The sequence below is a fragment of the Musca vetustissima genome, unplaced genomic scaffold (genome assembly GCF_032173495.1).
Source record: "Musca vetustissima isolate MV318-11 ecotype Yass unplaced genomic scaffold, APGP_CSIRO_Mvet_v1 utg53229, whole genome shotgun sequence".
Classification (NCBI taxonomy): Eukaryota; Metazoa; Arthropoda; class Insecta; order Diptera; family Muscidae; genus Musca; species Musca vetustissima.
Window position 1 is genome coordinate 102779 of NW_026875703.1, and position 14739 is coordinate 117517.

At 36.1% G+C, this 14739-nt stretch overlaps 1 protein-coding gene across 1 annotated transcript; it reads left to right on the top strand.

Moving 5' to 3' along the window:
• The first annotated feature begins 8641 nt into the window (after positions 1–8641).
• LOC133338234 (uncharacterized) lies at positions 8642–13917 on the top strand. Its single transcript, XM_061546412.1, has 4 exons — positions 8642–8705; positions 8771–10444; positions 12373–12987; positions 13151–13917. Exons 1-4 carry the CDS (start codon positions 8642–8644, stop codon positions 13915–13917), a joined length of 3120 nt encoding a protein of 1039 aa, XP_061402396.1.
• Positions 13918–14739: the final 822 nt, after the last annotated feature.

Genomic DNA, 14739 nt, shown 5'->3' on the forward strand with positions numbered 1-14739 from the left:
AAATATGTATATGCAAACATTTAATGTTGTTTTCTTTTTGCCACTAGTTGAAAAGTTCTGGAAAAAAGAAAATAATATTCAGTTTTTGCATTCCCTTATTTGAATTATGTCCATCTAGAGATGGCGCTGGCGATGAGCAAGGGTTGCCATTCCGCAAAAATTACGTATATTTTGAATTGTTCATAACTTTTAAACTGTTAAATGCATTTTTATGAAATTGAAGTAATTTGAAAGGTAGAAAGGCCGTATTCCTTAATATTCATATAAATATATAAAAAAATACTTTTTAAAGAACGAAAAGTCTCTTTTAATTTTATGCTTCCACATTGCATATAACTTTTGAATATAGGTTAATTTATACAGATGTTATGAACAATGAAAACTAATCGTGAAACAAAAAAAAAAAATGATTTCGTAATTATGACCCTCTCGCAACCCTGGCAATGGTGCGTCGCCAGCGCCATCTATTAATTGACATGATCTCGTATTAATTCACATAAATATTTAAAAAAAACAGTAAGGAAAGCTCAAAAGTCGGACGGGGCCGACTATATGATACCCTTTACCATTTTGGATACATACAAGAGATGCTAATATATGCAATGTCTTGTAAATAGAACAGACATATAATCTTCAGAGGATCATTGGAATGGAGTCGGGCGAAACTAAATGTGTGATCTTCATAGACATTTGAACCAATTAAAAAAACACAAGGAACTGCAATCGAAATGGAACACCAGATGAGGCGATGCAAAGTCAGGAGTTAATTACTTTAAAATTGCTTTTGCTTTTCGTCTCCACCAAAAATATAGAACGAAGTTCTAAAAGAAGTTGAGCAGAGATAGTTTCGACATTCTATTACAAGTTTTATAACAAATAGTTTAGTATTTGGGGATTTATTTGGTAGTTTTTAAGAATTACTGGGATGAAAAATTGCTTGTCAATCGCATTCTTTTGTGTATCACTTGTATAAAATCGAGCAAAATAATTTATGTGGAAATATGTATGAATCTGGACCTAATTGAGTAACAGTGGCATATACAATTTGGAATGCTGTAGCACAGTGCGCTGTCCACAATTGTATCTTGTGTATATCGAACATACGTATGCTCCTCGGGTCACCACTTACATAAATTCATATATATATATATATATATATGGGAGATATATCTAAATCCTAAATTTATGCCGATTTTTACAAGTTTAATACACATCACTCTAAACTCACCTCTTCCAAATTCACGTGTTCAATCTGACAAATATTGACAGTATGGTGTTTCATTTACTTAAAATCGGACGAAACTATATATGGGACCTATACCTAAATCTGAACCGATTCCAACAAACTTTCGCATACATCAATCTGGACTTAATTCAGTCCTCTGTGAAAATTTTGTCTCAATCGGACAAATATTGTTAGTATGGTGCTCCATTTACATAAAATCGGACGAAACTATATATGGGAGCTATATCTAAATCTGAACCGATTCCAGCAAAACTTCGCACACACCAATCGGACTTAATTCAGTACACTTGGGATTTTAGTGCACTATTTACCTTAAATCGGTAATTTTCTCCAATTTCAATAGGGTTCGGGTCCAATAAGTGACCTGTGCCAAATTTCATCCAAATCGGAGAATAGATTCGACTTGTACTTTATTCACAAACATACATACATCGACTCAGAAAGTGATTCTATTCGTATTCTCAAAAGAAATCGTGGGTCTATCTCGATTACAATCATATGCAGAAATACATAATGCCCTGTATTACCCTGTAAATAATTTATTTTTGGTTTTTAAAAAATATTTTGTTTGGAGACATTTATCTTTCAAATATCTCAAATAGTTCAAATGTTGTATTAGTAAATAAATAACACTAAATTTTGCATTTACATATTTTGGTCATGCCAAACAACAGATGGTTGCCAAGTTGCAAAAAAATCTAAATATTTAGACTGTTCACAACTTTTGAACTATAAGGGATATTTTTATGATATGGTACCTCCCACACAATGTGGTACCTCCAAAACCATGGTAACTAAATTTGCACAACAAAATATTATCTGTGTGCTATTGGGCGATGGTACTCCTTACAGTACCTCCCTGCCGGCAATACCGACTGACGCTTTTTACTTGTTTAACGTTTTTTTTCAAGTTCGTCTAAGTCGAACTTAGACTAGCTGCGAAAAATAGCATACTTATCCAAAAATACCAGCACTACCAACATTTATTTACTGATATGTTTTCTCGAGTGTATGCATTTAGAACAATACATACATATGCTAATTTTCATTCTCTCAACCATTCACACACACATAGTTATTCATATATGTATGTACTACATGCTTATTTCTTTAATCAGCCCCACAAACACTACATAAATAGTATAGTTTTTTCGGAATTTTCATTTACACATACATGCATATGTATGCAACCATATAGTATGTGTGGTATACAAGCATTATTTATTTGCTGACTCTTACATTTGTGAGCTTTGTACTGTTGCTGCTTCAACCATTCATCCAACCAGTCAGTCTGCTGCCTGGTTGCCTGCATTTGTGTGCTGCACTATTCCTTTTATCACCCCCACGTTGTTCAAACCAACAAAAATGTGTTGTTTAGTTTATAAATAACTTATTTTTAATTCCATTTTTGCAAAGTTGCTATTTGTGATGCAGTTTTGTGTTGTTCTTCTATTGTGTTTTTTTCTGTCTGTTTTGGTTAAAAACTTAAATTGTAATTTGTTTGCAAACAAATACCAATGATGCCAAACAAGCAAACAAAAACGCCGCAAAATAACACAAAACGAAAAAAAGATGTTGGCCAAAACGAAAATAGAACAAACTGATTGCGTTTAGACCCTATTTACATAGCCTACACGTGCTAGACCTATTTCAGTGTTAAAGTGCTTCGACTGTTTTGTTTCTGGCCTTAAGTTGGGCATGTTTAGTCCCGAACCAATTTCTATTAATAAATAAGAACAAGTTGTTCTTGTGATTGTTACTAATACGAATGACTATAATTTGTATTAAATGTATGTGTTGCTGTTGTATATTGTTATGTATGCGTGCGTGTGTGTGCTTAATGGCTATTGAGGGCACATATCCTTTGAGAATTTTAAACAAAAAACGTATTTCTATGAACAATTGTGGTTTTGTATATATGGGACATTACACTGACAAGGGTAGAACAATTTTGTCCTCGACCAATAAATATCCTCTAGAAATATTCCTAGATTTCACCTTGACGCCCTAAATATTCATCGTTTTTCACCAAAAAATCTTGTGGATCCGAAACTAAGTTACATACACACATTTCTGTGTTCGATCTGGATTAGGTCTGGACATGAAAAAAAAAACAAATATATATGCAATCTCACATTCTTAGAAAAAACTAAATTCGGGATATATATTGAACAGACCTCGTTTAGACGAGTTTGCTTTGTATATCTTGAATTTACATTTCAATACATTTTGATATGTTAAACAATTGTTCGACTACTTTAAATAATTACGTACCCTGAATTTTATGGAATTTCCCGCATTTGTTGATACCAAACCAAATCTGTGTACGTAAGCTATGTGTACTTCTTTGTTTCTAGTTTCTATTGTTTAGTTATAGTTCGAGTGGAAGGGACCATCGTTGTTTTCTTTTGTAAATTGTGTAACAATGACAACAACACCAGTAGCAGAAGCAACAACAAAAGAGTATTTACAATACAATTTGTCTCGGATTCTGTGTTGGCACAATGACCACAAGTGTTCATTATGGTCACACCAATGCTTACAGGATTTACCTATGTGTGTTAGTGAGTGCGTGTGTAGATGTGTGCATTCATAGAAATCCTATTGTCCATAGCAATGCATATGTGTGCGTGCATGTTTATGTTCATTTGTATTTTATATCTAGAAATGCCACACAGTATAATATTCTCGTAGTGAACACAATAATCAAAGTTCGTTAACAATGAACAGAGAAGGATTTTTTTCGAAATTTTTGAAACGGACATCGATTTGTATAAATCGAACAATGTTTGGATGTAATAATTAATTTAAAAACGCCCCAAAAGAGGTATAAAAATCAATGGCAAATGTTAATAATTGAAAATAGTAGAGGAAAGTTTGAAGTAGATCGAGGTCATAAACACAATTTGCAACACTGTTTTGCGTATTTAGGGACAAAAGAAACCATTTTTATTTTGTAATTTTCTAAATGGTTGTGTTTTAACACTAGATTTACGGATGCTGAATATATATCTAAAATTTTTACTAGAACTATATCGTGTTCGAAGGGGGGAATTATTGAACCACTTCCACTGGATCCACTGGACCAAATCGGTTTCAGACAATCTGGTTGGTCGACTGGTACGCATGATAACTCTAGAAGGGAGTAACTGATTTCATTCAATCGTTGCATATCGTTATATATATATATTTTTTTTTTCAAGCATAAATCAAGTTCGAAGTGGAAAATTAGTCCTTCTGGTACCTCCCAACAAAATGTAAAAATGGTCATATCATGCGAATGGAATATCAATATTCATAACTTCAATATTAGGTGAATATAATGTCCGATTTGATCCATACGTAATATTTCTTTCAAACTCAGATTAATTTCCATGATGGGGAAAATAGGCCCACTCCTTTTGGTACGTTCCCACAAAATGGTAAAAATTGTGCTGAATGTATTGTATAATATAATGTTGAGCATCCCATTTAAACCAAACTTCGCTCATCCTAATAATTTAACCAAACATGTATAGCGCTTCAAGATGGAACTTATCAGAATACACTCACAAAGGGAGCGAATGAAATGTCTAATTTTAATTAAAAATTTGTCGTAATATTTCTATCTAGTCTAGATCGAAAATTAAAATTTGAAAATCCAATAAGAATTGTATTAAATGTCCGATTCAAGTTCAACGATGGGACGACGCGTATAAGGCTTGAGAAGCACTTCAGCCATCGGCTATATATTCAAAAATTGTTGAAATTTTTACATGAAATTTTATAGGGACATTCTTGAAATAGTGTAGATTCGAATCAAATCAAAAAAGAAAATTAAATTTTTGAAACTGAGAATGTTTGGTAAACTTTGCACATGCAAATATTTTAGCTATGTATTATGTGGGAAGATTGAACTTATCAGCACACTTCTTCCAGTATCAAATATATGTTTACCAAACTTGGATCAAGTCCGAAGATGGTCAACTCTTTGATAAAAACATATACCTCATGCAGAGAAAATTACTGTGAAATTCCGTAGACCTCCGCAAACCATAGGATGGGGGTATATATCTGTCGGCAACACTGACACTTTTTTACTTGTTTTAATATATAAGCATGAACGATAACCAATTGTTACTACAAAACTTTTAAACGGAAACTAAATGAAATATTTTAAATTATTGTTATTATTAGTTATGTGCTAAATACAATAATACAAACGACTTCCTTAGTAGGTGTTAATGAATTGTGTATATAAATACATATTTTATTATTTACTATCATTTCCAATAAAACAAATTAGCTAAATGTTGATGAAAAAATCCACATAACATAGGAATTTTTAAATCAATATCTTGAAATATGTATAAGAGGAACATTGTCTAAATTATTCCGAACCATTTTTATTATTATTTTAAATATTATTGTATTTATGTTATCATACATACATTACATATGTTAGCATAAACAACATATTATTTTATCCAAATCACAAACTTCAAGATATATTTTATGTCAAAATATTAAAACATCACCTAAATGTATCAACTTCCATTTAATAAATAATAACTGAAATACAATTTATTTTTTTTATCATACATAACAGTTTATTGAACTTTTAATATGAGTCAACATCTGCTAAACGATTTTAAATAGGTTCTATTCAGGTTTGAAAACCAGTTACTGTACAAGAAATACAATTAGCATCTATGACTTTTAAACAAACAAACAAATCAGCGATTTTTCATGATCCAAATATTTTTTTTATGAATTTTCAAACTAAATTAGCTAAAATTGTATTTATAAGCCAATTAACCCATTGCCTACTACTGTTGCATTTCCCCAAACTAAATGGGTTAAATACACCAACATAAGCCTACAAGTACCGCTTTTTTCTTTGTAATTATAAATAATTGTTTTTTCTCTATTCGTATTTCCATTTGAAAACAGTAAAACATTTTCCACTCGATTACCTTTATTGAAGGTCACTTACTGGCTAGTCCAAAAACTGAAATAAAATAGGTCAGGCATAAAGATAATCTTGAAAATGGATTTTTAACAATGCGACTGCTTTTGGGCGCAGAACAAAAAGTTTCCACAGAGAAATCGGCATAATAAACAGGCGAAAGTTAGTTGAAATTCGGTTCCATTGTGGGCAGCATCGTGTTTTGCAAAACTCAGCAGCCAAAATGAGAAAACAGTAGTAAAACAGACCAGTTTCGCGAATAAATAAATAAATAAAACGCGTGTTAATTGAATTAGTTAACAGTAACGAAGAAAGAACAAAACAAAATACACGTTTTTGTTGTAGTTGTTGTACTCAGGTAATAGATTCAATTTGGTGTATTTTAAATAATAGTATTCAAATTAAAACAACAACACAAACTGGGGAAGTACCTTGAAAAGTCAAATTGTTATACATTGCGATTTGACGAAATCAGCAATATACGAATTTTTAGATATAGAAAAAAAATTCAGAAATGTTCCCACTGTTCTCTATAAAGAGTTTGTAACGCCGCTAAATACTTTTTCCTAGACCCACCGATCATATCTCGACTACCCGAATCGATCTAGATATGTATGTCCGTCCGTCTGTCCATTATAATTTGTAAACACGATACAGGGCACATTTATGGACCAATCTTCACGATAATCTTCCTGTTTTGATAAAGATCGGTCAATATTTAGCGGGTCAAATGGACCCTGACTTTTGTGTGAAATATCACAAAATTTGTATTCTATAGCGTATATATTTACCCCGGAAGGATGATATATTTACCCGAGAAGTTCATAGTATATCCAAGAGGAGTAGTTGACTATTAAATTGCTACAATTTATAGTGTCGTATGTACTCGGATGTGAGGGTTACAGTTAAATATTTACAGGTGCTTATGTATTCATATATTATTTAGTAACCCATTACCCAGAGTTCAAAAATTTTATATAAAAATTTCCATGAGGATACAGGTATGGTCAAGGACAACGCCTATAATTTTCGGTGATGATCAGGTAATAATATTGGGATGAAGTAACCGAAAACGTATGTTTTTGAGTCGAGCCACAATTGAAAGCCGAACATCACAACACAACTCACGGCGAAGGGAATCTGGACAAGTAATTAAAAGGGCTGTACTCAATATTAGTAATATTTGTTGACCTCTAGTCGGCCAATAGGTTGCAAATATTGCAAAATATTGTCCAAACTCAGAATATAGAACCACAGAATGTTATATTTTCGTATATGTTGTGTAGGGTATTATATGGTCGGCCCCGTCCGACTATACTGCTTTGTACAGTGGGTTTCAATTAGCTTCACATTAAATTTACAAGTTTATAAACTATTGACCCTTGTAAAAGATGTACCAGAAGGAGTGGACCGATTAGTCCCATATTCGGACTTAAGCCAGGGTTGGTTAAAATAATATGTTGTGCAAGGTTTGGTTAGAATCGAACATTCCATTGATATTCGCGTGATATTGGATCTATAAATATAGACAATTTTACCATTTGTGGGGGAGGTACCAGTGGGTACCATCTTCGGCCTAGACTCGGCCCCACAGACGGACGGGCTTTTGTAAATCGACTCCAAATTGTCTGGAAAGTATTATAAAATACCTGATCCCCGCAAAAACATTCTTTAAAAATCCATTCTTGTAACTCAACTGTTTTAAAAATCCATTAGTTTTGCTCAATAAATCCTTAAAATAGTCATTAGTTCTATCAATCCCAGAAAAAATCCCTAAATCGTTATAATCACGTATTAGTGTAGGGGGGTTTAAAATGTTCTCGTCACTTCTACATACATATGATTCAATGTATGTGACGTCGACGCATCATTAAACGCTAAATATGCGCACATTAATCAGAAAATTCCCAGCATAGAAAATCGTATTCGCGAAACATTTCATAAAAAAGCAAAAAATCCCAACATATCATCGTCTCTTATTGAGTCAATACAAACAATAATTCGGCAATATGGCAGAGTCATGGCAAGTCGTTGTTGAAAAAAAAACCCAAGACTTGACCAAAACATATGTATGAGTAGATGTAAACAATCGCTCTGTTGGTGGTGGCATGTGTTTTGGGTGTTTTATCGTCATTAGGTGATGAACGAATGTCTTGTTTAACATTAAGACAGATTCTTTGTTTGTCGTTGTTGTTGTTTTGTTTTGTTTAGATGATAACAACAAATTAGAAACTCAACAAGTTTGACCAGAATCCATTGAGGAGTTTGTGATCTACACACCAATACATACACACTTTCGTCACTCATTAAATGATACACGCGTCCACAGCCCAAAACACTAAACGTTATCTCTTAGTTTCATTGGAACGTTTCAGTTAGATTAAATCCGAACGTTATCAAATACAGAGCATTTACGGTTGCGCAGTAACAATCATCGAATCAGCATGATGTCTGTTAAGGGCCTACGATTGGCCATTATATTAATTATTGTGTCTATTTTAAATAACGAAGGTAAGTATTTCCATCGATTAATATGAAATTACGCTAGTTACTAATTTAGTTTCCCGGTTCACCAGTTTGTTTCGCCCAATTCTTCCAACAACGTCAACCCATACGTAATGTACCCAGGACGGGTTCAGTTTCTCTCGCCAGCAGCCAAGCATATGAACGTGAAGTAGACTTGGGTAGAGTGGAACTTTCTCGTGGAGTGGCCAACTCTCGCACTGTGACCAAAGCGAATGGAGGCTTTGCCAATGGTGGTGTCACATCGGTCTCAAAGAGTAATGCCGTTTCTCGAGAAATTGAATTGGGAAATCTAAATATCGGCAGTACCGTTACCCGCACCAAGACCAACACAAATGGCGCTGTATCCCAAGCAGTATCGCGTGACTTGAATGTGGGCGGACTAAGTCTTGGTACAACGGTGTCACGGGGTAACCCTACATTCGGCTTGCAACGGACCTCGGATGGCGGTTTGGAATTCGGTTTGGGAGCTTTGAGTTTTGATATTTCCCGTAATAACCAAGCGAACAGCAACGCCTTAACCCAAGCACAGGCACAAGCTCAAGGTGTCGGTGCCCGCGCTAAGGCCAATAGCAATTCGAAAACAAACACTCAACAATATGGACGTGCCGAAGTGACGAACACCTTCTCTAAATCGAATGCTATAAGTCGTACACGACAGGGACAAACATCTGCTACTACCGGTGGTATAGCAGGTGGAGCTGCCACCAATGGCGCCACATTCGGCCAAGGAATTCGCAGAGTTAGACAACCAGTGGCCAGCAGACCTGTCTCGAACTTTCCCTTCCGCCCTGTAGTTCAACCTTTCCGATCAGTTAGACCTAAACGTAGGGCACAGTATATACCATTCGTCTTTCCCGGCCAACGTTGGGGAAACAACAGATATCCCGTATTTGGTGGCCAACCCCAAAAACAAAACGCCAATGCTCAAGGTTTGGCCAACAACATGAACGGATTTTTCAATCAACAAGCTGGTGCCAATACTCACTCCAATCAAGAGTTCAATGCCAACGGATTTACACAGGACAATGGTGCCTCTAGTATTGGTTCTAATTTGTCTAAAGACGGAACCAGCGGCCAGGTAGCTTCTTCCAATGTTGCTCAAATGAATTCGTTGAATCAAGGCGGCTTCCAAAGTAGCAACAATGCACAAAGTCAATCGTTGAATTTTGATCGTAACCAGCAACAGGCAAATTCTGCCAATGCCGGCACCAATCAAATTATCACCGCCAATGGTCAACGCAACGAGGCCCAAAGTGGTTCCCAATCAACAAATAACAATCAATTCGGTTCATCCAGTAATATTGCCAACACCAACACGGCCGTCTTTGAAAATGGTAACTCTAAGGGTTCCTCAGCCGATTCCAGTAGCCAGTCCATATTCCAAGGTAACAATGGTCAAAATTCTGCTGCTAATACCCAATCGAATGTAGTCACTAAGCAGAATGCTGACGGATCGATCACGAATTCCGCCACTAGCAATGCCTCTGCTGTTAGCCAAGGTGGTAAGGGTGCCAATGCTGTGGCTTCGGCCAATTCAAGTTCGGGTTCTGGTTTGGGTGGCGGAAATGCCATTGCCCAAGGTTGGGCCGGTACAAATGGTGCCAATGCAAACAGTGGTGCCGTTGGTAATTTAGGTGGATCCCAAGGTTTTGGCAATGCCTTCGGGGGTGGATTTGGTGGCTTCGGAGGTTTTGGAGGTTTTGGAAACTTTGGCGGTTTCAGAGGTTAGAGTGTTATATTGAGTCTTTTTTAATGTAAAAAACAAGTTTTTATTGCACTGTTCCCAACGAATTTTTATATCTTTTGCACAAATAAATTAAATCAATGTTTGTTGTTATTGCTTTTTGTTTATGTATTTGTCACTTTTTATTTTGTTTGTCATTTCACAAGTTGGTGTTGTTTGTGTGTAGTTGTTAAGTATAAACAAGGAAATTGGATTTCATGTGGTGAGTTGATAATTGGGATTTCCCATTTCGTATTTCGTTAGAAGTTGATCTTTTTCCATTCCAATGATTCGGAGCATTCCCTTATTTTATGAGATCTTTAGAGGCGTCTTATCTCACATTGCGTTAGCAAAATCGCAAACGAGGCGAGGGTTACTCAAGTTCCATGAAAATACGTTAAAAAGCTGATACCTGTAGATTACATTATTTGAAGAAGCTGAGGTGGCAATTTTTCTTTTATATGTTATTTCAATATATGCAGTAACATATATTCCAAGTATGGTGTGGCATCAACTTTCCAATAGACTCCTTTTCGTAACTCTTTCAAGATTAAATGAACCTACTTTTAAAATTCGAAAAGTAGCTAAACCACCTGTCTACCGGAAGAAATAAATTCGAAGTCGTCTTATTTCATTCGGTGGTTCATTGTGTACTCCAAGAGTAACAGGAAATAATTGTAGTGGTAGTTCCCTATATAAGTCAAAGTGTTGGACTCAGGCATATTTTTGAAGCCTGAAACTTACGCAAAGTAATCTTGGCACTGTAACTTGGAAAAAATGACATCAGAGGTAAATTCAGTTCAGGGGTCCTTAGAGAAGACAAAGCAAGCGAAAGCATTACTCGATGTTTGGGTGCCAAACCAATTAACATTAAAAATAAGATGGAAAGAATCTCCATCTGCGAAGCTTTGGCCAAACGGAATAATATAGCCGCTTTTTTTCTTAAACGAATGGTGACTGGAGATGAGAAATTGTTAAAGAGCGGTGAAGCACCTCAAACGGTGACCAAACTAGAAATAACGGTCAGGAAGGTTCTGCTATGCATTTGGTGGGACTGGAAGGGGCCAAACGCTAAATTCTTTAAGATAGCAATTGATCATAAACGGCCAAAATTGGTCAGCAGGAGAGGTGTCGTGTTCCACCACGGCACACACATCTACAGTGACTCGCAAGAAACTTCAGGAGCTTGGCTGGGAAATTTTAATGCATCCGTTCGGACTTGGCACCAAACAATTCTCATCTTTTTCTTGCATTCCAAAATTTCTTTAATGATAAAAAATTGGTATCGAGCAAATATAGAGCAAGACACAATGCTGTTCAGAGACATGTAGTAGGCATACTTCCGATACACCCGGCCAACTTTGAAACTGTAATGTAAATGTGTGGACACTAGCCATCCCTGCAATTCAGAAAAGGCTCTAATTCGATCTGACGAATATAGAAATTCGATAGTTCTAAGATAGTAAAGACTAATTGGAATCGCCAATTGAATTAACTTTGTAGTCCACAAGTAGTTATTCGAAGGCACATATGCTTTTATAGGAAATTATACACCAGTGTGGTTTGGAATCACACCCCAAAGGATTGTGGCAAGATGACTCCTAATTCCATCCTTGAGCCTTTTGCTTGACGAGACAAATATATTACCACCCATTATATCAGATACAAATAGTCTGAAGAAAGAGTAGAGTCGCGTAGGTGTAGCGTTCCGGCGTGACTTAGTAAATAAACCACACTCTCGTATAAGTATCCTATTCACATTACATCACTGTGATCGTGCGTCTTCACTTTATTGTCGATACTACAACATTTCTCACAAATGTTTTGCTGGGTTAACACATTTGTACAAACTAAAACTTTCAAAATATAAAACATACTTTTAGGCTTCTTTCAAAATTGTTCTATTTTCATTTAATTATTTTTTTACAGCAACACATATTGGCCCACTAACAAATTCATTAACCTCCCATCAAAGACGAAACAATAAAACTATTTTGATAGCTCATACATCACCGCATATTCGGTCGACAGCGGAAAATAATTTACCACAAAATTACAGCATAAAACCGGCACACAATTTGCAACATCCGGCCATCGATGGAAATTCCACTGTTGAACTTTTCGATGTAATTGATGAAAATGAGAAAAGCGGACGTACCTTTGGTTTTATTGGCGACATAATTGATAGCTTTACACCGCGCTGTGTAAGGCCATGTACCCTGGATGCTTACAGACGAAATATTTGTTGTGAAACTGTTGTAATTATTCCACCACCGCCATCGAATGTGTGCTGCCAGCCACAGCTTCCGATTTATCCGCCTATTCGACCAATACCCACACCGACGACAACACCACCTCAATCGTATACCACACAGACCCCGCTTGTACTTGTGCCACCACCCACTCGACCTGTTGTAGTACTGCCACCACCTTCATTGGCATATCCGCCAGTGCAAACTCCATGTTGTGCCACTTGCACGACTTATGGTTACTATGGGCCTCCGCCATGCACACGTTACACATTACCACGGAATGGACCAAGTCGTATTTTATTATATGTTCCACCAATTGGTTAAATGTTCACGGCGCATCATCCCCACATTCATGTTTATAGACCTAACTAATGTAGATCCTCTTTTTCAATAATAAATTTAATTTCATACAGACAGAAGCCTTCATGTAATTTAATTATTTTACTTTACAGTAGCTTTTAAGAAATCATCGCAGCTTCAACAAAGTGCCCTCGAAGACAAAAACAACGTGCGAACAAACACAACTCGCTCTGAAACAAAATCCCTGGTGAAGACCGAAGTAACCGTCATCCAAAATAGCACCACAACAATCGACAATAAAAATTCAACTGTTGAAATTTTCAATAAAATTGATGAGAAGCAGCGAAATGGACGCACATTCGATTTAATTACAAGTTTTATGGACAGCCTCACGCCTCGATGTGTTTATCCCTGTACACAAGAGGCATATGACAGGAATCGTTGCTGTGAAACGGTGGTATTGCCACCACAACAGCCGCCGAATGTATGCTGCCAATCACAGCCTCCATTATCACCTATGCCTCAGCCGCCTATACCGCCTCCAGTAGTTCCGCCACAGCCACAATTACCATATCCTACACCATTTCCCCAACAACCGCAACCAATTCCACCACCGTTTCGACCACCATATCGTCCATATCCGTATCCTCAAGTGCCACAGCCTCAACCCATGCCGCCGTATCGTCCGCCGCCCGCCTTTCCCCAACAAATGGCGCCAAGATCGCCGTCACCACAGCAACGCCCAACAATTGTAGTGGCTCCCGCACCAACACCCAATTATCCTTTCTTACAGTGTTGTACATCATGTCCACCGTCCACATCAGCATATGGTGGTTACTATGGACCTCCGCCCTGTCAACGAAACCCAACACCAGTAACTGTGTATGGGCGAGCAACAGTGTATTTACCGTCAGTGGGCTAATAAATATTATTGTCGTTGTTATTTATTTATATATTTTATATTAACTCAAAGTTAATGTGTTATTTTGTAATGAGATACAGTCATTTTTTTCTTATTTTGAGATTTGCCTGTATGCGTATATTATTTGTTTTTATGGGTAATCCTGATATTGGGTACAAAGAAGAAATCCTTTTTTTTTAAATTAATAATTCACAAATAATAGATAATGCCTAATATGAAACATATATTAGGAGTGGGCCTAAAACTATTGAAAAATGTAAAAAACTGGATCGTCGTTTTATATGCCTGTAAATACTATTGTCATAGTTTTATAATTTACAAAGGACGAGTAACTCCCATATATAACCGCCTCAAAATAAATTTACTCATGTGCTCAAAATATAACAAATTCAAAATTCACATAAATTTAAATGAAAACTCAAAACAGACTACATAAAAGTGGTCCTATAGAACCACAAAATCTCGGATTTAACAAACACTTTCTGGGGAGGTACTAGAAATAGTTTAGTAAACAATACTACGATTTGTTAAGTCGAATTTCCTCAATATACATATCGACGCCTCCGAACCATAGTATGCTAAGTCAACTTAGCATGTTTTAAAGTTCTTTACGTTTTTAGATACTACGGTCCTTAATTTAAATTCACTGAAATTTTGGTAATCATCGGCCAATCCAAACCAAAGTTATAAGCAAAAATGTACTTAGCATGGCACGTACGATTAAAGAAACTTCCATACTTTGAAAGCTTCTACTGAAAAACTCACTTTTCAGACTTAGCATAGCTGGCTCGAGAAAGAACATTTGTTCCATAAGCTAGAACA

Bases quoted from the DNA above. Each gene is read 5' to 3' on its own strand.
- LOC133338234 (XM_061546412.1), top strand. From the start codon at position 8,642: ATGTCTGTTAAGGGCCTACGATTGGCCATTATATTAATTATTGTGTCT. The intron at 8,706-8,770 runs GTAAGTATTTCC...CCGGTTCACCAG, and splicing joins GTCTATTTTAAATAACGAAG to TTTGTTTCGCCCAATTCTTC. The intron at 10,445-12,372 runs GTTAGAGTGTTA...ATTTTTTTACAG, and splicing joins AAACTTTGGCGGTTTCAGAG to CAACACATATTGGCCCACTA.